At 39.7% G+C, this 27694-nt stretch overlaps 1 protein-coding gene across 10 annotated transcripts in view; it reads right to left on the bottom strand.

Annotated features, from left to right (window-relative positions):
- The window catches only part of gphnb (gephyrin b), a 98513-nt gene that overhangs the window by 34413 nt on the left and 36406 nt on the right, over positions 1 to 27694 (bottom strand). For all 10 annotated transcript variants that reach the window (XM_079351471.1, XM_079351470.1, XM_079351474.1 and 7 more), the window contains exons 3-8: positions 22091 to 22148; positions 21826 to 21918; positions 17121 to 17215; positions 16864 to 16930; positions 12158 to 12430; positions 9728 to 9862 (exon numbers count right to left, since the gene is read on the bottom strand). In XM_079351471.1, coding sequence (XP_079207597.1) covers positions 9728 to 9862; positions 12158 to 12430; positions 16864 to 16930; positions 17121 to 17215; positions 21826 to 21918; positions 22091 to 22148 — 721 coding nt within the window. The remainder of the gene's footprint in view (positions 1 to 9727; positions 9863 to 12157; positions 12431 to 16863; positions 16931 to 17120; positions 17216 to 21825; positions 21919 to 22090; positions 22149 to 27694) is intronic.

The following is a 27694-nucleotide window of genomic DNA, read 5'->3' as shown; positions in this document are numbered from 1 at the left end:
CAGTAAGTCCAATTACACTCATCATTTATAGAAGGTAAACAAGCTTAAAAAATCATTGAGTTAGATTTGGTTCCTTCCGCTCTCATGGATATGTTGTAAACATTACACTGTGACTTCCGCCTGTCTTTTCTATGTTATATCTTGCTTCCAGAGACATCTCATCCCGTCCAACAAGGAAATTATCAGGGGCATGATGTGAAATTTCTTAACATTTTCTGGACTGCATGTTTAAAAAGAGACTGTAGATTCTTACAAGTCCTCGAACTGAAAAAACAACAACCCAATCTTCCAAAGGACAGTCTACATTCGGTGTTTTAATGATGAAAACACTGTCTCACACAGAAATAAATATTAGATTCCTATAAAGACTTATCTGTCCTCTACACTTGGCACTCTTGTAGGCAGGCTGGGTGTCTGGAGGACTCAATAACATGGAAATGATGTTCCAGACTCTCCCGATTCTTGAGGGATCTTGACCCAGAATAAAAAAATATATTGTGGCTTTATATTGTCTGCTGTTGGGTGCAGTAATGATGCAGGACTCTGAATGACGCAGGATATACTGTACACAGCTATGGGAATGGAATGTTATTTTAATCATTTGGTATAAATGTGTTAAGGTTTGCAAGTGACAAATGTGGATTTAATAACTCATGTGCTGAGTAATGACATCTGAGTTCAACTTTATTCTTCTCCATAGCAGAGTTAAGGTTGTTCATCAAACTTTAAAGATTTGTGAAAATCAATGTTTGATACTTCTCTGATGTGTGCATGGCCATGGGCTTAGTTACACAAAGGATAAAAAAAAACTGACAATAAAACAACCCTGGAAATGTTGTAAATGCATTTTCCTGCATCAGTCAAATACATTTTTAAGATGAACTGGTTGACACCATCCAAAATCAATAGTGGTATCATTATAGTTAATATTATGCCAAGTAAGGTAGAAATTCAAATTTATGCTAATTCAAGTTTCACTTCTCTCTTGGTTATAATTGCCCCAAGCTCTGGAAAAATCAGGCTGAGTATGTGTGGCCTTACAATAAGAAAGATACAAGCATAAATGCAGGCAATGAACAATTATCGTCTCAAAATTGTAAATCCATTCTTTTGTATGTAACGTGCATCTTCACCCTACTGTTATGTTTTTTGTTTTATAATGTCATATTTATTTATGGAGACAGACAGTGAACCTGGGAATGTCACAGATTCATTAATCTGTTGAAATTAATTTATAGCTAAGCAACAAATATATTCACTGCATGAAAGCATTATGCATTCATATATTTTATGATGATGTCCTAAAGTTTCTAAAACAAACTACAATTTCATAATCAGGGAAAAAAAAAAAAAAATCAGAACAAACACGACTTTACAAAACTACATAGAGGTATCACTCAAAATGTGCCAGAAGTGTATGTGACCTGATACTTCCCCCAAATGCTTTTCAGACAGAAAATCGAGTCATATAAACATACACACTCAGAAACATGCACTCGTGCAAATCCAAAGCAGAGATCATTGTACAGGCCAACAGAGCCATGCAGCTGGTGGAAATTTGCAATGCTACATCAACAGAAGATTCCTGCTTCATCCTCACAGATCTAAACAGAGCACAAGAGCCTGAAACACTTCCTTCTGTTTGTTGATAATTATGGACTGTACAAGATGCATGTCTCATGTACTTTTCTTGGTTGCATAGAGAGAATCTGCCACGCAGGCTGTAAATCATTGATCCATCACACTGCGGCCCGATGATTTGACATTGGATGGGTGGTTACGCATACACAAGGGGCATAAATCATTCATCTCCCTCTGTCTGATCACTCAGTGCTGCCAATAATCCTGTCAACGCTCATTTGCAAGTGATGATTTTGCGATCTGTCTACTGACATGTTTTTTTTTGTGCTTGTTTCCCACACCATGACTAACACATTTGTTATGAGGGCTGTGAAATCCTGCAAAGAACAGATTACCAAGACTGCTGTAGTGCATCTAGAGGAACATAACAATACCAAACCAGAATTATTGTCAAGCTTTTTATAAGCTTGCCCTGTGAATTATAACCTCCATATACGTTGACAAAGATATTATGAGTAGTCATTACTTGATTAAGCAGTTAGTAAATGCATTTTTGCCATTTTTTCATTGACCAAATAGTACTATTCTGTACACATGTGCATGCTGACACACTCTTGTTCAGGTCTCTGGAGATGACCAGAATGGCAATCCATCCATGGTGAAGGTCATGGAATTGACGTGTGCTGAATTGCAAATAGTGCTGTGACTCATTTCCCATATTCCAGTGAGGACGGATGGGCTGATTTCCATAAGCCTTGGCCTTGGATCCAGAGCCGTACATCACAACATTAATCAAAAAACTGCTAAAGGACCAGTGCAGAGTGAGGAAGTGTCCTCTAGGTGCACAGCCAGTCACCTGAAAGAGTCTGTGCAAATAAGGCACCACACGAGAGCAAGAGCATGGATTACTTTAATCAAAACAAGCGCTGGGTATCAGTCAAGTGGATGGGATGTTTGGAACAGCATACAATACACAGAGCATAAATAATGTGAGCACCTGCAGACGCATCAAGGCGAGAGCTCTGATGGAAAGAGGAGACGAAATGAAAGGTGCAGCAGATGGATTAGCGGACATTCATTTTCTTCTCTTAATGTTCACTTCACAACAACAGTGAGCTTCCACTATTGTCAATTAATTGCAATGTATTGTGTCACATTGCATTGCATCATATCAGATGTAATGGTCAAATCATATTTCATGTATTTCCGTAATATCAGCTGCCAAAGTAAGGTGTTTAATAAGTGCATTTATGTATGTATGTGCATTTTTTGTTATTTCTCTTTGCTGTTATTGCCTTTTTTTATCGACAACATAGCTCGTGGGAGACTTTTCATAACAGGACAAAGAAGTCTTATTTCTTAACATCCCATTAAACTCTGTTTTTGAAGTTGTAACCCTTGTTCATTGTGCACGAGTCCTGATCACTTATAAAGGCTCATGTTGGAAAAGTTGACATTACATACAATAGTAAACAAATAGGTCTGGTTTTCATATTTCTGTCCATTATGAGTATGAGCCACACTGACACCTAACTCACCACCTTTAATATGAAGCTTACACATCTTACCAAATCAAATTACTTTACACAACGAGTGGGGGAACTAAAAAGTGAATAAAGAATTCCTTAGGCTTAAAGAAATGTCCAGAAGTCAGATGAATAAACAGTTGAGCTTTTTTTTCAGCTTCTTCTTTGACAAAATAATACTTGTATGATGATATATCCCCACAAGGGATGGGAAATTTATATAGTAGCAATTTCACTGGTTTGCAAATTGAGTATTTGCAATGAAAACGTTGCAATAGTTATGAATTTATTGAAATAGATATTGTTATTATTATTATTTTATGTAAACAATCAATGCTGTCTCATTTACCAGGCAGACATTGTATCTATTGGATAGAAGCCTGAGTATATGGCCTTACTGTTACACTAGTCCTATGCAGTGAAATGAAGCTCAAGCTAGCTACCACTTCATCAAATCACTATCAAATGTTGTATTACACCAAACAATCATAAAAAAAGAAGAGAAGAAATACAAAAATCTTGAATGTTGTACCAAAATGACCTCTTCAATCAGGCTGAAGGTTTTTTTTGTGGTTGTGTCTTAGAAAACAAGGGCACATACAAGTTGAAACCCTGAATACTTGAATGAAAATACGAAACAAGACACACACACACACACACACACACACACACACACACACTCACACACACAAAAAAACTGTCAACCATCATCTAAGTCAAAAAAGCCCCATCTCGCATATGCTTCATTAATCCAAACTCAGCATTACATAACTGTACTAAATGCTCACAAGAGTGGAAGGGTACAGCTACACTCCTGTGTCTTCTGCATGTGTGTGTTTCTATGTGTGTGTTTGAGCTTTCTTGTGTGGACAAGTGAGAGACAGAGTGACAGAGAAAGAAAATCTGGTTACATGAATGGTTGTAGAGCTGCTCAGTTTGTAATCCCTTTGTATCTGCTTGCATTTGTGGGCTGTGGGCTGTGTGTGTGCTTGTTGCATTTGAGAGTGACACAGCCACTCTTGCCCTGAAGGATGATTTTGTGTGTCCAAACTCACTTTGTGTGTGTACTTGTATGTGTGTATCCCCTGCTCTGCAGACAGGCAAGTTTGTTTGAGAGCCTCCAGGCGCACACACACACAGGCTTTATGCTTAACCACAAAACCTGTAAGACGATGCAGAGCTACTTTAACACACACATGCACACACACAATATTAGTACATCTGCATATTTTTTAAAATGAACAAGACTTGATCATTAAATCTTCTTCATTACCTCTGCTCTCTGCCTGCACGTAAACACAGTATTTATAATGCAGGGCACAAGTTACTTGTACATAAGCATCGCCTCCTGTTCACACAAAGCTTGAAAAAAAGATTATCATAGTGTTGGACAAGCAACTTTTAAAACATGTGGAGCTAAGTTACATTACGTAAAGCCTCACCACACTGAAGCGACCCGGCAAAAGAAGCTTGCGATTTCTAAGCCACTTTGTTTTACGGCAAAGCAATTATTTCCATTTTAATGGTATTATAATGACCAAAGACACTAAAAACAAGTACCGTACTTAACTCAAAAGGTGTGAGCTTAAAACAAGTTCAATCTATTTGCATCCTTTGGCCCCAAAGGCACCATATTGGGAAAAAAAACAGAAATTTAGATTATTTTGAGCCATCAGCTTCTGTCTGAAAACATTACGGCTTCCAGGAGAAATGGCCAACTTTTCAGGGCAGAGCGTGTGCAGTCGTATGACCGAAGCGTAAAAAAATGCCAGAAATCATCCGATCGGTCAGGAGCAGCTGATCAGGCTGTGATTTGCTGTCATGCTTCAGTATAAACAGGATCACTCGGGATTGAGCTAAAATTCGTCCCAAATTCAGAATCAGTCGCAAGACTCAAAAAAGGGTGTCTGAATCAGACTGTAATGTACCTCCAGTTTGAGAGAGGACTATTAGCTGCGCTTGCACACAGATATCTGTTCAAATACATTTATTTTGACACCATCTCTCTCAGATGACTGCAGAGGGGTTCTGGGATTGTACAGTCAATCACATTCTGCCCTTTTACCTCTCGACACAGACTGTTTTCCTGCATACAGCCAATTCCAATGGAAAAGCAGGTGGATGATACTTCACACTACAAACAGAAACAAGAACAAACCAAACCAACCAATGTGGGCTTTATACCGATAAACACAGACTACACTGTAGCTTACATTTATTCACATGGTTTTCAAATACTGGCAAATCTAACTACAACTACTACTGTACCTTGAAAAATGTGCTTTCATGTAATAGTCATTATACCTGATATGCTTGAAGTTTCTTTGAGTTCCAAAGTGCGTCTCTCTGTCAAATCAACTCAAGTTCATCTTGTCTGTGTCTGTACACTCCCCTGCAGCAGAGACATCGCAGGCATCAGCTGACGTATTGGCACACGATGTCACTGTGATAAGGAAGTAACTCTGTCCTCTGCACATACACCTTTGCGTAATAAGGGATAGTGTCTAAAGCAACTAAAAGATTGGAAAAGCTACATTGGGCTTATAAGTGAGAAATATTCATGGAAATATATCAAAGTGCAGATATGAGGTTTTGAAGGTTCAGAAAACAAAAGGATTGCACAATATTTAAATGCAATATGCAAGAAGAATACTATGATTATATAACGGTCAACAGAAAATATCTAAACGCACTCAACCTCTTTGTCTGCATGTCACTGGAGCAGGACATGTGGCTTTTTGCTAACATGTCCTCCACTTTAAAGTGCACACGTCAGCATGACTTGATAAATGTTACTCGAGCTGTAAGGACGAATATATGACCTCCAAGTGTATATATGCATGTTTTTATTTTGCAGAGTGTTTCCTGCATATGTTGTACTTAGTTAGCCATAGTGTTGGGCCGGCTTTTATGGAAACGTTAGCAACAGCAGCTCTGGTGTTGATGAGATTAAAACCAACACTAAACCCTCTCCTCTGAAAGCCACCACTCAGAGCTGCCAACAAGACCCTGCAAACACACTCAAACAGCCCACAGTGGCACATGAAATGCATCAGTGAACGGAGCCATTCTGCCTCAGGCTCCAGGGACGTTGTGTATATAGTGACTGCAGCCGCTCACAACGTGGGAATTTCAAAGAACATATGGTTACTTGTCGCAGGGCAACAGCCTGTGTCGGAACCTAAACAAGCTTCAAGCTTTACACAGAGAAAACATCAAGTGTCTGTTATCTGGCACACAAAAAGACACACATATCCAAAGATGCATGTCACACACAAACGCTGACTAATGTAGCTGGCATGTGATCGTGACAGGCGCACAAACTGGGTCATTGGAAGAGAGAGGCTTCAGCAGAGAGACAGGTGTGTGTGTGTGTGTGTGTGTGTGTGTGTGTGTGTGCGTGTGTGTGTGTGTGTGCGTGCGTGCGTTTGGGCTGATGGGAAAAGACTAAGTTGCTGCATCAGTGAAGGTGCACTGGGACAAGAAGAGAGGCAGCATTAAAGCTCCCCACTGTCCAATTATTTACAGCTCCACACTCTGCAGCTCAGCTCAGGTCAGGAACACCTTAGCTAAGTCTGCTCTCTATTAAAGCTGTGTACAACACAAGGCACAGTATAAAGGAAAACAAATCACAGAGGTTTTGTTCAGCGAAGTAGATGAGAAGGCAGGGCCTTTTTGCAAAGAAATGAGGCAAATATCATTTGTTTCCAGTTTAGCACATAATCAACAGCATTCATGCTGAGAAGAGAACAGGAGCGAAGCCAAACACTGATAGAAGTGTAGGCAGAGAAATGAAAAAACGTTTTGTATCATTTCAGTTATTGGTCACTCACAGCATCATATTACTGATTCTGTGAGCCATTTTTTGTAGCTAAGAAAACTTTTAATCGTGAGTTGGTCACATTTGAAAAGGTGATATTTTACCTTAATTTACATTTTAGAAATTGCACTTGGCCAAATTGCAATTGTTTCAATATTATTCCGTTTCATAGCAGCATAAACCAAGAATTCTTGGTGGTCCCACATAAATGAGGCATTTCTTTTCAATCAGAGTTAAATGGCTGGATGAGAAAAGTTGCTTTGAAATTGATTTATAAAACTTAATTTCCTTTGTGGGATACAAGTTGAAAATGACTTCTTAAAAAAATGTTCCAAAACCTCTTGAGTCAAGTGCACCAGCGAGATAACAGCCTCCGTACACTGGATGTGCGGACGGACCAACCTCCAGGCTAGTATCACTTTTGACATGAGCTGGTGGGGAAGTAACTGAGAGCTGTTTATAAACAACCATACAAAAGAAGAGAAGCAGTAGTGAAGACAGGCAAAAACCAAACACGCCAAATGCAATGCCCAAGATCATGGAAACAAGACTTTGTACCTAATTGGATAGGAATTCAATATAATGTAACAGTGCTATGTATATTTCACTTTGTGCTCTATTGTACACCATCTTTGGATCACTTCAGGGAATCTGCATTTAGATCTCTTTCTATGTGCCATTACAATACTGTTCTGTTCTCCACCGCTTGACTTATTTATAGCTGCTCTGCATATTTAAATATTTAGATTTCCACGAGACTTTTGACAAAACCTTGCTGACTTTCTTGTGCTACTGACCTCATATTGCTCTCCAAAACCCAAACACTGCAGACCAGAAAGAGAGAGAGAGAGAGAGAGCAAGAGCGAGAGCGAGCTGCTTCTTCTGTTTTATGACCTGTCTTTGCACTCGCCCTCTCTCCCTCCATCCTCTTACATCCCATCCCTTTGTTTCCATGACAACCCCCATCATATATTCCTCCAGCACCTGCCTGCTGTCCGAGACATACAGAGATGTGACACTGACAGATGAGGAGAAAGAGAGATAGAAACAGAAGAAGGACAGGAAACAGTTGACAATGATCTGTGTTTAAGAAAAAAAACAAACCGTGCACAGATTGCTGAGAACACAGAAGGATTGTCAGACATTTTATATTCCAATGTGTTGCTTTTTTTGCATCAACAATTGTGTAAATCTTTCACACTTCAAATTCAGTTCAACACAAACGATTCCAACTGCAACCATACAAAATGTTACTGTCCCATTGGAGCTGAGACAAAGAACACATCCCAGCTTTAAAAACATGCAGCTCAGTGCTTCACTAAATAATACACAGGTCATGACAAACATTGAAAGAAGCAATTAAAGAAAGCCAACTTAGAGTTTGTAGCTGAGAAAAAGATCTTTGTAATAATTCTTTAAGTATGTGAGCAGAACGACCACAACCTCACACACACACGGCAAACGCTTGCAAGTACGCAAGCACGCATACACACATACGTCAAGGGTTCCACATAAAGACAAACAGGAAACATACACTTTGCCAAGTTGAGACACTGAAAGAGAATAGCACTGTTTATGATTGTGTGTCCTCATGTGATCATTTCATGTGTAAGCATGTACTCCACAAATTTTTTTTTGGTAGTAAAATAACTCAAAATAAGAAAAAAAACCCAAAGCAGACACTTCAAGTAAATCTTTTCTCTCACCAAAATGAAACACACACACAAAAAAAGAAGAAAAATCTTTGTCCATTGACTATAAGTATTAGTTAGCACACAAGAGAGTAGCTGTAATAACCTGTGGAGAAAAATTAATGAGCTGAAGCAGACAAACAAACAAGCTGAGCAGACGATGGGCTCTGAAAGGCCTTTTGTGTTTTTTTGGTGTTGATGTGTTTTGGTATGTGTGTGAGAGTCTTACATCCTTAGCCTTAGTGTGTGGCTAAGGATGTACATGTTTTTTCTTGTCTTTCCTGGTTGGGAGCGTTTAAAGATAGAACGTTTCACCATCTGTTTCTGAAGTTTTGTCAGCAGAGTGAGTTTGCTCAATTTCTCACAGAGTCCTTAACGTGCAAGCTCAGAAGAAGTCATGGTTAATTTATCCAATTCTTATCATTAAGTATTTAAATCAAACCACTTTAAATACTTCTCGCCTGTTGGTTTTAAAGTTAAAAATAGTTTGACATGTTTGGACAATACATGTTCTAATAGTGGTTCTAGCACTTCTAGCATGCAGTGCCTGTTTAAAGCTGTTGTTTAAGGTGTCAAGCTAAAATCCAGATGACACTTAACACACTTTAATTTAGCTAAGCCACATGTTTGATTTCATGTTTTTCAGATCTCTTGACTCAAACAATCGATTTTTCCAGTTAGACGTTGACCTAGTCTAGGTCAGAAGGAAGTGGAAGTACACCTGAAGCTTTCAGGTGATTGCCAAAACCCCAGAAGAAGAATCACTGTATTTTAATTGTTTAATGTGCAACTCAAAATAAATATTATTCTTAAAGTACAGAAAATGTTGTATTTGCAGTGTGCTACTAATCTCCTCATCTGACACCTAACCTGTAGAAGGGGTTACAGGCATGTTAATTAACTACACTGTCTACACGTGGTCTGGTTTGCTTTAGTAGGTTATATGGAGACAACAGCTCTGATTTCAGTCTAAATTGGGAAGAAGTTTAGTAAATTTATATTATTTTATGTCCAAATAAATTCAATGTACAGCTAATCAATAATTCAATCAATTTGATTGAAAGTATGCGTAAAGTGGGAGAGTGTGCGTTAACTGCATGTGTACTTACTTTGGGTGTGGGACAGGAAGCGGTAGAGAGGCGGGAGGTGGCCTGGGCACGGGGCGACTCTGAGGGCGTGGTGCTGAGAGAGGCTGTATCCCGGGGCAACACCTGCACACCCCGCGAAATAATGGAGTCTGGGATCTAATTACACACACACACACACATAAACTTGCATAAAAACAAATATATCATAACCCCATAGGCACAAATAATGATATTTAAGATTTGGGAACACACACACACACACACACACATGTACGAACGCACAGGCATATATAATAACTGGTATCCTGACTCTATAAAGCGAAATACTGACACACACACCAGCCAAGAGGACAAACACTCAAACACCTTTGATAGGAAGTCATGTGTCAAATGTAAACGAACACGCCTACTCACAGAGCTGACTCAGATGAAAGACAAATGACCTAAAAAAATGTGACACCATGATGACTAAGTAATGTGATATCAGAGGGGGCGGAGTCTTACCAAACATCCGTCTGTGACTGGACAATGAGGTGGGATGTTACCGTGACAACAGAGCCATGAAGCAGGGTCCGGGCTGCAGACAGGGCAGGATAGGATGATGGGTATGGAGAGATACTTTATGTTACATGTGACAGACAAACAAGACATACACAAAGACAAATGGCAACAAGTAATGAAAGGTGACAAAGAAAAATGGTAATAGTGTGTAAGAGAAGTTCTCTCTTTTAAACTTAAGATGTTGAAGTTGTTTTTATTTTAGTAACCATAATGGATCCAACTTTAATTACACAAAGCTCAGTGTTTAGTTCGATGTTTTACATGTGTGTATTACATGTGTAAACAAGGAGGAACAAAAAGCATCCTTAAATTAAGTAAGAAAGTAAGTAAAAAAGCACCTTTTAAGAGCAAACGTCACAAAGTGCTTCGGACAATAAAACCTGAAAATGGGGGCACCTGTTAAGCTCAGTTGGTAAAGCAGGTAACCTTAATACAGAGGTTACTTCACTCCTTTTCTCTTACCCTGTTTTAAATTCTAAAATCAAATAAGCACCAACTCAGTAAAAGTGCAATGTTAACTATCAAAGATTAGTCATGGATGCGAGGAATACTCTTTTCTCAGTTCTCATTTCCCAAAATAGTCATAACTCCAGGGTTCTTTTCCAAGTTATTGACTCTGTCATTAGCTCCCCCACCAATAACAGCTATGAAGCCACCAAAGGGAAATGTGAGAAATCTTAAACAAACTGTTGATAATATCAGTAGCCAGATCATACCGACTAATACTCACTCCTCCACTACACCAGGAAAATTTATTTGTTTAAGATTGTTTTTGATACTTCAAACATCTTGTCCCTTGCCACATGATTTTTCCATCACTTCTCAAATGTGAGAAAACATAGCAGACAAGAAGCGAATACTCAGTTTGAATCCTTTTAGGCAGCATTTGATTAAGTAGACAATACATTTTGAAATAACCACCTCAAAAGCAGGTCGGTATCACTGGCCTGGCATTGAGTTGTGTTAAGGCCTGTTTTTTCAAAGGACTTTTGCTGTACATAAAGGCACATCAACATCGACTACAGCAGATATCAACTATGGGGTTCCTCATTGCTCAATTCTTGGACCTCCCATCTTCTCCCTATAAATGCTCCCTCCAGGTGATCTCCTCTGACAACACATATCTCTTTCCACAGTTATGTTCGACGGTTAAACTTAGCCATCAAAAAACAAACAATCCCAAATGCCTCAACAACTTCAGAAACTGTCTGAAGGATATCAAATGGCAAATCCAAGTTTTTCAAGACCTACAGTATGTGATCCAGACCTTAATCTGGTACCAGCAGCAAGATATTTAGAAGTAAGTAAGTAGGAGTAATGGAAACAATGACTTAACTTTTGACAACCAAGAAAAGAGAGTTGTACAATCTTGCTATTTCAACATAGAAGTGTTGTAAAAATTTCTCTACAATGACTTGTAGAGAAAGCTTTCTTTAATCCTGTTTATGTTTGTGCAACTCTCTTTACACCTGATTCAGCAAATACTATACAAAACATCTCCAGCTTGTCCAAAATGCAGAAGCAAGAATTTTTAGCTGGCACTAAATGTAGAGACCACTTCTCTCCTGTTTTAGAACTGATTTTAATATGTTTTTGATTGATGATAATATCATCAATGAGATAATGTGCGATGCTTTGTCTACAGGGGTCCTGATTTAAAAAATACCTTAAAGTTCCTCACAGAGCTTGATGAGTTTTTTTGTTCTACACTACACATACATGTGTTTTTAGGTCGTATTTTTTGATATCAGAACGCTTCATACAGCAGCTGTTTGTGTGAAAGACGTAGGTGAACACATAAAGATGGCTGCATGAAATGGAGTGATATCTATGAAAAACAGAAATTTGTACAAAACAAACACTGCTCTCTCCTTTCCTACGCCCAGGTACCTTGGCTGCGATGGATGCGGCTGTTATGTGGGAGGACGAGCTGTCCTCAGTGGATGCCACTCCGCTGTCTTTCTTTTCCTCATCCTCGTCCTCACACTGCACGCCCTTGTCCTCTGTCTGGCGGCGCGGCGAACTGTTGGGAGGCGGTGAGAGGGGTGGTGGCGGCGATGGCAGGTCCTCCAGCTCATCTGCTGCCTCCTTTACCTTCACCACTGCGTCCCGAAGTAGGTCGATGGCATGCGGCAGCGCTGGCAAGATGAACTGGAAGCATTCCTGTAGGAGTAGGAGGAGAGAAAAGAGAAAGGAGAAAATTTGTAAAGTTGTCTTGAGTTTTTCAAACAATACCTGTCAACACGAACAATAACAGAAAAACACAGGGGCTGTTTTTGCCTTTACCTCAGTTTATTGCATATTAAATTTGGTAAGAGCATTTACACCTCAGTGCAAATGCACAAGAAAAGGTTTGAACCTCCCAATCACATTCATGTGCACAATTCTTTATAAAATATATTTGACATTTAATTCGCAGAAAAACAGAAAAACAGGTGTCAGTAAAAATGTTGCATGAATATTGCATGCTTAGAATGTGTGACATGTTTAAATTTTGATGGACTTTGCAACTCCCTTTGTGTTTATTTAAAAGGTCTGACGGATTAAAATTATACTTCAGTGTAACACGTATTAAGCTGCTCTTAAGCTTAGGTGCAAAGTGGTGCAAAGAGGAAGAAAATGAAAAACATTTTAGTTCAAGAAAAAAAGCTTGAGTGACAAATGGTTGCATTTCACATCAATACACAAAGCTCCCGTGAGAACCCTTTTGTTTATGTTGATTATGGCGCCTGCTGTGGTCAAAGCTGTACCATTTCTCTCTTACCAGAGAAAACGTTATGTAAATCACTTCGTGTGACACCTACCCCACGACAAAGGCTCTGGGCACTACAAATTAATAAAGAGTAATAATCAACAAGATAAAGATACTGAATGTTTGCTTTTGTAGCTCACAGACAGACAGTAGCATTAACTTCAGTGTGTTTTAGAACTCCTGTAACTGACGGCACCCACAGAAAAAATCTAAAGGATCATAGAAGGATAAAGAAATGGCCCCTTCTTTAGTAAAGGGTTAGGGGCGTAGATGGCCTTATGGATTCTTTAGTTTTCCACTCGGGCGACCCGGGGTCGAGTCCGGCCTGCTGCTCTTTTCCCACCTGTCATTCCCCACTCCACACTCCTACTCTATTCACTGCCCAATCAAATAAAGGCAAACAAGTCCCATACATCTTTTTTTTTTTTTAAAGTAAAGGATTAGGGTATGAAAGCAAACCTCTATAAACTTTTATTTTTTATTTCTACATAACAGTGACAGATCCTTTCCTTGTTTTCAACAGATCACAACGCCTCCCTCTGGCCACATTTATACAAGCCACCCATACCCTGCTCCCTCCCTGTTTCTCATCTCTCTCCTGTGTGTGTGTGTGTGTGTGTGTGTGTGTGTGTGTGTGTGTGTGTGTGTGTGTGTGTGAGAGAGAGAGAGAGAGTCAGCCTGTGGGCTTCTCTGCTGTGCTAAACGCTCCATTCTCCTCAATCCCAAGACAAGCACTAATCTATGAAATTATTTATCTTGCTGTGTATTTTAAGCATTGAGAGGATACATTATTAATCGCCGCCTACTCTTTACAGTATTTTACTCCGGCTTTGGGAGCAACATTCCCACTCCACGTCATGTTTTTTTTTTGTAACCATGATTATACAGTACAGGATTGGACTGAATTTCAGAGCTGTAGATCCATAGATTGTAGGATGCAAACAGGACTAAAATAGCATCCTCAACTCCTTTGAATAGTAATGGAGAAAAAGAAGAAGAGCTTGAGCAGATTGAAGCTACTAGTCTTGACCAGGAGGCTCTCTGAAGCCGCAAGCTAACTTTCCAACCCAGTTAACTGTTAATGCTTCATGTCTTCAGACCACATCTAAGCGTTTGTCAGAAAGGAGAGTCGGGTGGGGACAAAATCAGGGTCAAGTGAGGAAAAACGAAAGAGTGAAGATGGTGTCAGGAGCCTGGAGATGTTCCTCTTTTCCCATTTCGTGTTTTCAGTGCATGCTGGGCAATTTTTTTTAGGTGTGTCAGGAGAGAGGTTTTTTTGTCTGCTCTTATTCACTGTTTTGTCCTGAAGGAGAGAAACTGTCAAGAACACTAAAGAGCAGAATCCCTAGATGTAGTGCCAGTGGATGAGAAACACAAGCAAGAGAGAGAGAGAGAGAGAAAGAGGTGGGGTAAGAAGGGTAAGAGAGTGAGATTGCAGGAGGAGATGATGAGAGAGTGTGACAGACAGAGCAAAAGAGGGAGAGACGAGAAATGGAGAGATAGTGAGAGAGACAGGGAGGAGGAAATCTCGAGAGATTTATAGAGGCAGAGATTCAGTAAGAGCAAAAAAAAAAAAAAAGAGGCAGACATTGAAAACGTGAAGGAAGAAAGATAAGGAAACAGAAACAGGAACAGTAGAAGCTGGGAGACGGAAAGTGAAAAAAGGACTAAAATAATTGGCCAACTTTAGGATTTTTTAATTTAAAACAGAACCTCTGTAACATGAAGAGGATCACTTTAAATAGCTGGATGACTTAAGTAAAAACGAAATTACTCCAAAATTCTCTGGAAAAAAAGATTGAAGAAACACTGGCAGACAAATGGATGGAGTCAGAAATGGAACATACATACTGTATTAACAGACTCCGATAGCTCCTCTGGGAGTCCACTGTTAACATACAACATGACAGCACGACACATCACGTATAAGCATAAGAACATATCAACCAGATAAGCTGCCAGTGTGTGTGATGAGGCCTGAAACAATAGTTTATTCATAGTATTTTAAGCCCAATTTGGTCTTATAGTTGAAAGAAACCCTTTAGTAAATGGTTTTAACAGCACATTTGAATGAAGATTCAGATCTAGAAAAAAGGTGATCTCTCTTTGGAGGCATTTCTGCACACTTTGCTCTGGTATGTCATCCTGGACACAGGACCGATTGCCATGTAAAACTTATAGTCAGTGTCGGAAAGTGACTTCATCTGCACCGCTGAAAGTACACAAAGCTGTTATTGTATTGTTCACTTACTGAACAGTAAATGTCGACTCAAAGAGTGAAATCTTCAGTGTGTAAACGGGACCAAAGAGACAGAAAAGCAGACACTGTCTGATATAAAGGCCTTCTTCTGGCTGGCTCAGCTGGACTTCCCAGTTATCTTTATGACAGGACATCATCGTAATAGAAGCCTGCATTGGGCAGATTGTGCCGTTAACTTTAACTGGGGGTTGATGAGGGAGACACTAATATGGCAGCGGACGGGGGAGAGGTGGCGTAATTGATTAAAAGAAATACTAAAATCGATCAGGAGGAGCTGGCGTGTAACGAGACAGAGACAGATGTGTGGGTCAGTGCGGCAAAGAGGGAGACAGATGGAGGGGGAGAGGGGGACAGCAGCGGTGGAAGCACACTGATAGTACGAATTTCTGTGAATACGTTCAGTTTGGTTACATCTTGTAGAGAAGATTTTGCTGTTAGCAGACTACGATTTATTCTGAGAAGATATGACCATATTTGAAGAGAAACACGATATATGAGGTATCATAAAAGTATAATGTATGGCCTCAGTTGACAGTACAATGATGAAGTGTTCCTCAAATAGAGGTTTGACATTTAAAGAGTAAAGGTCATGTGTTTCTTCATACCATGTATAGAAATATCTAAAGTGGGAAGGAATTTGTGACATCTGTTGTGCTGTATATAAGGGTTCCACACTGACCATTAAATTGTCTATCTTTCAGCCTGCACAGAGTCTCAGTGTTGTCTGTTAGATCAGAACCACGGCCGTGATATGCTGCGTGAATATTATCCAGTCTGTTGATAGATTCAGCTTTAGGGACATTTATATTATTCAACCCATCACACACACATATGTATATCAGTTTACATTCTCAAACATACGAGAGCAAACACACAATGTCAACCCCACCGCATGTGTTCCTTTGTACACATAAACACCCAACAACTCAAGGATCTATGCTGCCTGACATCATCAATTAATCATTTTACATTAGTGCACACAGAAGCTCACACACTCACATACACACCTTTAAATCAATACACGTGCACATATATGGACTGCATGTTCATACATTGACAGATCACAGATAAGCTACAGGTAGAGTCTGACCTAAGCATAGACATGTTGTTGTTGGAGTCATGTTGCTAACAACGTGCTAAGCTAATGATGTGATTTCTACGTAGTGGTAGCATTTAACACAGGGTTGCTGTTCAGTATTCATTCAGCCTCATCATGTGTTGCTTCATCAATTGAAGATGTCCCGTGCATAGAGAGAGTTGAATTCGTTTTATTTGATAGGAGCAACACAATTCAACAATTACCGAGCATAAGATGGATGTGTGTCACAGAGAGCTTAAAGTTCGGGGTCATTTTTAACTCTTGTCTCTACTTTTTACAATATTCAGTGATATATATAGAAACATCAGAAACAGCACCAAGAAACAGAGGACGAGAGAAGCCACAGGGGTGGGTAAATGATGACTCTGGGTGAGAATGTGTTGACACAGAAGTTGTGGATCGAACCAATGACAATCTGTTACACTTAACTCTTACATGTGCAGCTGAAGGCTGAATTTGTGACAGATGTTTGCGATGTTTCCTACCTGGGAGCCTTTCTTGCTTCCTGGTAAGTTAATGATGAGTGTCTTCCCTCTAATACCACACACAGGTCTGTAAGAAAGAGCACATGGGAAAGTTTCAGTCAGAAGAAAGAAAGTGTGAGTAATGTGGTATGGGAGAGAGAGAGAGAGAGAGAGAGAGAGAGAGAGAGAGAGAGATCACATTCAAAAACAAAATACTAACACTTTAAGGTTTCGGGATTTTTTTTTTTACAATGTTTTATTTGTGTTTTAAAGCTCACCTGGACAGCATGCCTAGTGGTGTGACGTTGAGAGATCCCATCAGCATAGCAAGAGACATCCCCGGAGCCTCGCGCTCTATCACCTCCTTAGTGGCCTGAAGAGGTGAGATGAAGAGGAGGCTCATTAGCGACCTCCTAGTCTTACTAAGCTAATGCTATTTACTGTGTCTAATGTGTACATCTTGAGTAATCATAAAATGATGTATTGATACGCTCCCTCATTACTCCTTCAGTTACAGGCAGCCATGTGAGCTCAAACATGAGCCCCAATCCTCCACAGAGTTGTTCATTCATTTAACACTATTTCAATTACAGGGAAAGTTTGCAGAGATAAATGTAGGTGTTAATACACAGCGATCGCTCAGTCTGAATCACAATGAATAAGAAAACTATTTACCACCTGTGATGTGTGTCTGTTGGATGGGGGACAGCTGCAGTGTCATTGCTCTCACACCATTTTGATGCAGCAGATGAAGATTAAGACAGCTACCCTCAGATTAATTGTCAAAATATTGATGAAAAAAATAATCGTATTAAGGAGGGAGACGTTACAACCACATGTAAAACTTTGAGACTCTTTGATAGCGTATATTTACTGCACCTCATTTTCATTAGTAACAAATAAACAGTAAATAGACTTATGAACTTTAAGTTACCTTCATGAGCATCCTTTCATGTTTGTATTCATCCCCTTACAAAAAGTAATGACAGCATTGACACATGTATTGGCACAGTGCATGTTTTTCCAATAATTAGCAATAACTGCAGGCCTAGTGCTTAATCCGCTCTTGCTTTTTGACCCACTCAGAGGATTTAATAACACAAAATAGAGCAGATTATGGTACACACCTTATGATATTAGAATTTTAATAGTGAACCTTTTTCAACCCAGTTCAAAAATCTTGGAGGAAATGTTGGAGGATAAGAAGAGACATGAATGAATGAATTGGTACAACATCATTTGAAGCTTTGACAAGTTAAGACGTTCTTAAATAAAAAAAGGAACAGTTCAGTCAAGATTATTACAAACAACAAAGTGGGAGGTTTGAGGTAGTTTCATAGTTGCACTGTTGTTTATTTAATGCTCTGTGTGCCCTTGAAATCATTTTTTTTTTTTTTATTGAGTTTCTGTGTTTTCATATTGTATGGTGGAAAAAAGGCTTCTGTCTTTTAAAGCACAGAGTTAAAGAAAGGTATTTAAACAATGGTGGGATATATCCTCTTTCCTGACCAACTTTTTGTCACATGAAATAAGAAGACTTATATCACAACCAGAATTGAGTTTGTTGCTGTGTTGGTTTACGTCTCTGGTTTATACGTACAAATATTCAAAACAATGCACACAGAAACACTATTGACCAGCATTACACCTACAGTCAAGAAACTTAGAATACAATATGAAGAGTATATAGATATGAAATGAAAATATGCAAAAAAAAGTGTAATGGAGGAGCTGCAGATTTGTACACTCAATCACATGTAGCAAATATAAACTGAGGAATAAAGGGAAATCAAAGAACGTGAGAAAGACTGAGCAAAAGAAAAGAATTGAAGATTTAAGTCAGACGCAAGATGTACTAATAGTGCACTAATACAACAAGCGCCTAAACACATTTTTTCACTGTAAACATCTTGATAGATTTACGATCCATATTCAACAATCACACAACTGTCTGCAGGCTGAAAAATCCTTAATTGACCCCCTCCTCCAATCTACGTCCGTTTAGCAATAAGGAACCATTCGATCTATGTAATCAATGCTCTGTATGTTCCCTACAAGGTCAATTTGTACAATTGAATTGCCGAGTCTTGGATGAGTTGATCATACAGGCTTAAATCTTAAAGAAAATGTGTTGTTTAAGATGTAGTTTTTGAATCTTTACAAGTTTACAGTACACTTTGTACCCCCCCCCCCCCCCCAAAAAAAAAAAAACAACAACAAAAAAACTAAAAAAAACCCTCAAAAATGGGATTCATGTGGTTACAACGGGTAGTGGTCAGAGACTTTGCATCAACAGTATCTGTTTGTATGTGTGTGGGTGTGTGTGTTTATATATTTGTGGAAGTGCAGTTGCATGCAGCTCGTTCTCTTGACACAGAGACAGTGGAGAAGATAACGCGCTCTCCTCCTCAACCAGCTGTGTGTGTTGGGTGCCCTTGAGTTGAGTGACACTTCAAACGCACCATTAGCGAAGGAGAGAGAAGAGAGAAAAGACTTCAAAGGGAGAGGAGCCGCTGATGAGCATCGTGGGCTCGGACTCGGGAGAGGGGGGAGAGGGAAAAAGAGAGTGGGTGGGACAGAGAAGGGGAGAGATGGAAACAAGAAGGAATGAGAAAGAGGGAGGGGTGAGGCTGGATTTAAACGTCTCAGAATCATAAAAGTGAGTGAGTAGGGGAAAAGAGACTCAACATGTATGCCTTCAGATAGAGCGTAAAAAATACACTGCATTCTTTGGGCAGTATGTTTTTAATGTCTGAATTCAGAGGACAATGGAGGTTTACTTTTAAGTTACATGTGTGATGATGGATGGGGGTGAAAAAAGGACTATGAAGGAATGTGATGAAACTGTAAAAAAGTATTATTCTCTGAGATCCTGCCAAATAAATGTAAAAAGCAAAAAAACATTGGAAATAAAAAGTTTAGGAAATCTTTATGAAATTAAACAAGGCTGTTTTTCAAACAAAATTATTGAGATTTTAACCGTCGGTGCAGTCCTCTTTACCCATCTATTAAACTCAAAAACAAAATATCAGCTGCAAATATGCAGAGGAAAAAGTATTTGTGTCCTGGTAGAAAGTGGATTGGAACACATTATTATTAAAGCAAGACAACAAACAGACTGAAAAGTTTATTAAAGGTAACTGAGTTGTTCAAGCTGGATATGTCTCTGCACATACCAGAAGGGGTACAAGAGAAGTGCTTTTCACACCAAAGAAAGTTGTTGTGCAAGATTGCTCCAAAATGACAAATAAGAGGTAACAGCACATCAAATGTAGTATCGACTCTAAATTGTTAAAGGGTTAAATGCAAATGTGAAACTAAAGTCAAACTAGCCAAACTGCTGCGTTCACCTGCACCGTGTACCTACTGTGATAAACTATAAGACCTGTTGACCTTAAGTTCTTCTATTAAAGTAAAAGGACAACATGTAATCTGTTAGTACTGTCCAGCTTTTAGCTTAAACAGGAAGCAGTCATGTGTGTCTTGTACAGCTTTCACACACACACACACACACACACACACACACACACACACACACACACACACACACACACTGAGAGATATGATTGTCTACAGCACACAGGCCTGAATCAGATAGCAGGTATTATCAGGGACTACACTGTCTACGCGTCTTTCCTCTTCCAGGAAGGCTGCTGTCTGCCGTGATTGATGAGGACCAATGATACTGCTGAGAGGCACAGCTCATCCAGTGCCAAACTGCTCAAATGTGTGTGTGCGCGAGTGTGTGTATGTTTGTAACAGAAGCATAGCAGTATGAATCCAAAAATGTTTCCTTTCAGTTGTTTGGCTAACAATAGTGTGAAAGAAGAGAAAGACTTGCATGACTTACTTCTAATCTTCATCATTTATGGCCAGAATACACTCGACTACGAACAGACGTGAAAACCTTTTCATGATCTTTACACTTCTAAATGTTGTCTATCCTGATAAACTTAAGGCAAATATCAGCAACTTCAAGGATATAAAATCACAACCACAGCAACATTCAAATGCAAACTTTAAGTTGATGTGATTCATTTTATTGTAACTTTGAGTTTCCCCTTGTTCTGAACAGGCACATTAGAAACAAATAAAAAAGCACAATGGTGGCATATTAATTGTAACATTTCAGATTTTTTCATGTAAAATAGTTCAATCCATGATTTGATTCCACTTTTAATATGAAAAAGTCCACAAAGAAATGTTCAAAGAATGCTGTAGAAAGAAAGTATTGGGTACTGAGGGTCTCCTTCAGTTTATCTCATAAAAACAGGTCCAAACACTCATCACATGCTGCCACCTGCCACCCATTATCTCTGCGGCGCATGCTACATGATCCCATATTTGTTTAAAAAAAGATTCAATAAGGATCTAACTTCTGCCTCTTTATTTCCCATGTGATCTTGGGGCTAATTACACTGTGTCTTAATCACTGCTGCAACACACACACACACACACACGCCCCCCCACACACACAGACACACAATCACACAAGTGTGTTATCATAAGAAACAGACCGAGCTGCACAGAAAGCAACAGGAGGCTTCGACCTTAGCAGAGCCTTTGCAGTTTTCTATCACAGAGGTGTGACATCACTTCCTGCATTTGACCTTATAAAAAGATGTGTTTCATATTTTACTGCAGATATGTTGCATATTTTGTTAGGTGTCTGGCTTTTCTTTAGTACAAATGTCAAGCCTTGCTGTAAAGTTTGCACGTTTACTGCAACATTGTAGACTTGAGATATCGCTTACTACTTTCCTGACACAGTAATGCAATCATACATAAAGTATTTTTCATAAAGTGAGTACTGGAATGTGTATCAAACTCAGAGGAGAGCAACGGGCTTGTCATAAAGTAGAACAAACAGTGCAAGCTGCCATTATGTCCAAATCCAGTGTTTTCAATTGAAGGAAAGAAACATGTACAGTAATCATTTTGTTGTTTATGGAGAAAGGTCTTCATTAACACATTTAAACCCACCTCTGGCGTGACATCTCTCGGTGCAAAGCCTGTGCCTCCTGTGGTTAGGATGAGGTTAAGTTCCTTTTCATCGCACCAATCCACCAGAGTCTCCTGTTTGTTCACACACACACACACACACACACACACACACACACACACACACACACACACACACACACACACACACACACACACACACACACACACACACACTTAATTATTATCACAAAAATCCTCACAGAAAGATACAGCTGATAACAGGGCAGGTTGATAGATTACACACCTTAATTTCATCTATCTCGTCCGGCACTATCTTGTAGGCCGAGATCATCCCCCCCAACCTGAGAGAGGAAGACAGTCATTAGATTACACACACAGAGTTATTAACGTGTTAGATACAAGACAAGATGCTCTATTGATCACTGCCAGAAAATCCTCTTATGTCTTTAGACACCTTCTACACAGAGGTCAAAAAGGTCAGCTAAGAAACTACAAAGCAGAAAAGAAGTCAGTGTTTCAGAGGGACACTTTTTTTTAGATTTACAGTTCTCCCATTTACAGGTTAAATTTCAAAGCGGATCAGCAGCCTTTCAGTCTCTTTCTAAGGGTAATAAAGCAGAGAATAACCGTCTAAAAATGTCCCAGTTGCACTCTTAAGCTTGTAAATAAGGCGTTTGTAAAACTAAATAACGGTCTTCTGTGTCTGACGGCAAAAAGTAATCTGTCATTTAAACAAGTACAGCGTCTATGAACACTCTGACAAAGAGATAAAGGAACAGATTACTGTCTCGATGATTTAAGAATAGGGGCTGCGAAAGAGAAGAAATGAAGATAATTGAGTGATAGCGGAAAGAGAGAGCGGAATTAAGATTAAACGGCAAAGGACGAGGAGAGAGAGAATGCCCTTGAATGTCCCCTCCTGAACAGATTTACCACAGGACGGCCCACTGAAGAGGGAGCTCTGACAAGGACAGAGCTGCTACTGCTGCTGCTAATGTGAAAACTGTGATCCATAGTGACCTCCTGTGGCCAGACAGGGTATGGCGTGCCAAAAAAGAACCACCCCAGGCTCAAGGTGAAGGCTCTGCACTAGACACCCCTTATGTAACCCTTTTCTTTTTTTAAAGATGCGCTATTTTTGGGCGAATACTGCATCATGTTCCCCCTCCGCGACAGCCACTTAAACGCCATGATACCCTCGCTCAGACAAACACCCATGAACTCTGGGAATATTTAAAGCTTCAGATTTTTTTCTTTGCTCTTTAGAAGAGTAGAAAGAGAACATTTTGCACCCTTGAAATATCAATGCTAAAAGAGAAGAAAAAAAAAATAAAAATACTGCAGCGTGCATGCATGAATCTCAGGGGGAATCCATGTGCGTCTGACACAAAGATGGAGAGAAAGCTTCATTCAAAGAAGAACTTTTGCATGAAACACAGCACATGCATGGCGACTTCAGCGCAAACTTAAACACACGCTCCTGCTGTCAGTCCTCTGATTCCACGAGTGATTTTTCTCCCCTTGATGTGTTTAGGAAAGAGCGAGGTGGGGATGATTTTGGCATATCTGTATTTGTCTGTGTGTATGTGTGTTCGTGTGATTGTGTTCATGCATGTGCATTGGTCCGTTCATGTACCCGTGTGTGTGTGTGTGTGTGTGTGTGTGTGTGTGTGTGTTACACCTCGGGAGAGTGAAGGAGCTGTCAGGACAAATCACCTCTCCCCTTCTCCTGGGGTTTTTATGCCTCTCTGTTTCAGCCCAAATGAAAATATGCTCAACACAAATAACTAGGGTTCCTTCCCATCGTTTCCAAGGCAACCCCTCCTGCCTGAAGCCTCCAGTTGCTGTGTTGTTCATCGTCACAGAGTGTGTGAGAGTTTGTTTTGTGTGCCAGTGAGGTTTTTTTGTTTTGTTTCTGGTAACTGTTGGGGATGCCATTTCAGTGTGAAAGCAGAAATATGCTGTTGACTGGACATTTTTCAGTGCGTGGGTGCAGCCCGCATTTAGCTGCCTGCGTGTTCATTAAAAGCTGTAAGTTATCATGTCATTTGAATACTCATATGTGTGCGCGTTCACGTCATCAATTAACATGTATGTTTCAGGCATAAATGAGCACCCACTGATACAACGTTCCCAGCATATACATGAATATGACAGTAAACTTGTACAAATATTTGTATGCATAAATATGCATCTGTTGTGTTGGTGAGTAACCTATTTGTTGACTAGACACACAACAAATGTACATATACATTGATGCATCTCTCAGATGTGTGTTTCACATTCAAATTTGTCACTGTAACCACTACACTTAACTGCATGTGTGTGTCCTATGTGTGCACATGTATATTTAAATATGGATGCATCTTTACAAGTGCAGTATGTGTGTAAATAATAAAAAGTATGGACTGTATGTAACATTGTGTGTTGTGCATTATGTATACATTCACATATGTTCATATACAGAATAGAGAAGTGCTTTGGACTTACAGCGTACTCTCATTTAAACAAGGCTGGAACAACAAACGTAACAAAATCATCTGCCAGTATGATGCTATGTGTTTCAACAGAATCAGAAATTGCACCTTACAAACATGCAAAAGTTAACTCAGCAGTAGGGCTGAGCGATATGACCTCAAATCAAATATCACGATTAATGAACGATTGATTTTGATTTAGTTTTTTTGCCCTCATAGTTCACTGACACAAAACTATTAAAGCAAAGCAAATGAAAGCGTGCATATCTGATTCAATATTTTGTGGAAATAAATAACACGCAGTGGTCAGACTTTAATTTCTTTTGGTTTGTTGACGTCTTCCCTAAAGACAACATGTGTCCAAATGATAGCTATTGCTTTGATGCCGCAGATTGGACGTGACTCTGCTCTGAAAGTAATCGACATGGGCAAGATTATGTTGGTTGGAGGTTCTTAATGTCGGTTTCAATTAATTACCCCGCCTTACTCAGCAACCCTATCTAACTGTTTCAACAGTTTTCTAATAAACAGACCGATAATAGCTTCAGAAGTGTTGTTTACACTCTACTGGTTGATGATAGGTTTGACTATACATGTAAATCTGTGGCTATCGTCGCCCAACATTTTGAATTTTTGAGACAGATATTTGTACCAATTGTAGAAGGGATAAATAAAGAACAACATAGCAGATACAGTAAATAGTATCGCACTATGCTCAACCAATACATAGTTAGAGCTTCAATGCAAGTTAAGTGTATTAATCAAAAAACATATATTGTGAAAAAATAAGGTATAAACTGTTGTGGAATCGATCCCCTAGTGTGAGAAAAGAGCCTATGTGACTATTCCCCCATCCGTCCAGGGTGAAGAAGGAGGTGGAAGACAAAACATCCTTATATACTGTGCATGCAGTATTGTAAGACATTTCTGACACATTTTATATGACAGATTCTATGAGACATTTGTACAGCGCAAAGTAAAATCACACAGTACACTTGAAGTTAAATTTTCCATAACAAAACACATACGCTGAACAAGTAGAGTAACAGAAATGTGAATCGTCATTAAAGTAACCTGTTCAACATGTAATTCAGTCCGATGATGTGACCAGTGATTGCAGCTTGGAAAGTTCTGTAATGGCATCAATGTGAAATCAACACGTCATTGTTCATTTACAATAAGAACTCTAATAAGTAGGAATCACCAAGCTCTTAAAAAAGAAACAGAAGTCCCGCCTCCTAAACAGTAACTTTCTTATGTTAACACACAGCACCCGAAAAGAACGAAGGGACACAAAACAGCAATTTAGTCAAAGCACATGTTCGTGTAGCAACACGCACAGAATGATTATAGAAGCGTAAATGCATACATGTATATGAACTGCATGCATGCACAGTATGTACTAGAACTGTGTACATTCAAACTGCTGAATGTATTTGTGCATGTACATGGCAGTATATGCCTATGCAGCACATGTATGTGTTTTATATACACATGAATGAATGCAGAGTTATGCGTTTCAGTATGACTGGATTTCTTGCAGATAAGAGTGCTCTGCTGTATTTGGGAGGATGTGCCCTGAATTAAGGGGAGCCTATTAGAGGGGAAAGGGCTTGCCACATTTTAATCTCAAACACCCATCTATGTCTCTTTCTACTGCAGGGGGCTACGACATATAAAGCTCTTCTTCAAACTGCAGGCTGGACGTAGTCAGCTTGGAATAAAGGCTTTTTCGCTTGAGGTGTGGACAAATCCTGATGTGGGCGAAGGAAGCAATAGGAGGGGAGGGGAGTGAGTTAGATGGGTGTGTGTGTGTGTGTGTGTTGGGGGGGGGGGAGTGGTGAGAGAGGATGGCAGTAGTTTTGGCCTGAAAGCCTGAATGCCTGTGCCAAATCTTTCTATGAATAAAAGAGGAGTGCAGAGAAGAGGATAAAGAGAGAAAGTAGGGAGGAGAGAGAAAGGCATGGCGTGAAAAAGGCGACAAAAAGGGAGGGATGGACTGTCAGGGGCACGCTTAACAAGAGAGAGGGAAAGAGTGTGTGTGTGTGTGTGTGTGTGTGTGTGTGTGTGTGTGTTTATGTGTGTGCGTGTGAGCCAGCTGCAAATCTTAGCGGTTGTGGGACACTTCCAAGATAAGACCCATCTGCCGGGGTGATTTCATTAATAATACAAGCTCTTTGTACAGGGCACTCAATCTCACTCTCTCTTTCTTTCTTCCTCCTGCTTTCCAACACACACACACACACACACACACACACACCTACACACACACACACCTACACACACATACACACACACTTCATCAAGAGAGGAGAGAGAAGGAGAGCCCCTGCCATCTCCACACTCCCAGTTGTAACATGGAGTCGAGCCCATTACAGCTGAGTTGTTGGTTTGGTCCATATGTAGCAAAGCTCTCAAAGGGTCACCTCTCAACATGTTAACTGATAGAAGCAAGAATGGAGGGATGATGGAGGAAGAGGAGGAGTAGGAGGAGACCACTTCTTCAAACCCCGACTGTGATGAGAGCTCTGAGTGCTCAGTAGGGGGTTCCACTCTCATGATTCCACTCATGAAACAACACGCAACACAGGCCGAGGAACATACAAACACACACACACACGGTAAAACATATTTTGCAGACTACTCAAGCAAACCAGCGTTCTTTTTATTTACTGTATAAATGTCATGCAGGTTCAATATACACCGTTTTCATGCATGTAAATAAAGTTCATTTCAGTTCAGAGTTGTACTTCTATTATTGTCAATTAAAACATCTCTGCTGAGATCAGCAGGTAGAACCCCAGACTTTACTATCTCACGAGTCACATGGTAAATGAGGAGATGCTTGTCTTAACTTGCATAGACAACCTGTTGGATTTTTGCAACAAAAAAAAAAGATGTCTCTTTTTTCAGATGTCTCTATTTCTATTTTCACTCCAGTTGAAATTTCTGATTTAGAATAGCTTGTAAGCTGCACTGAGATCTGTTTGTAGAGAGGAGGGAAAACGGTTTTCAGATAACTGCAAGTGGCTTTTATTTGCTCACCATGAAGATTTTTTTTACTGCATACAGCAAAGACATCTGATACATATTTGGTCAATACTGCTTCATTTTTTGTTAATTGGATGTAATTCCAGTGTGTTATTCCTTCCTTGCTCTGTTCTGTGGCTAAACCAAGTCCTCAGGGAATCAATTGGCTGTTAATTATTAACATGCTTTGTCATGTTCACAAGCTGGCTGCTAACTTTGTCAGTCTATCGTTTGGCCATGGGAATGTAGTGCTATGTGGGATTGAAACACTTTTTTGACTGCGTTTTCAGGACAAAACATCAGAGACAGTGGTGTGAATGATTTGGGGATCTGTGACCAAAACAATAAGCTAAATGATGCAAAAACTCAGAGAGGGGCTG

The sequence above is a fragment of the Symphodus melops genome, assembly GCF_947650265.1.
Source record: "Symphodus melops genome assembly, chromosome: 1".
Taxonomy (NCBI): domain Eukaryota; kingdom Metazoa; phylum Chordata; class Actinopteri; order Labriformes; family Labridae; genus Symphodus; species Symphodus melops.
The sequence above is the reverse complement of the archived record's forward strand: the minus strand, read 5'-3'. Positions and strand labels throughout refer to the sequence as shown.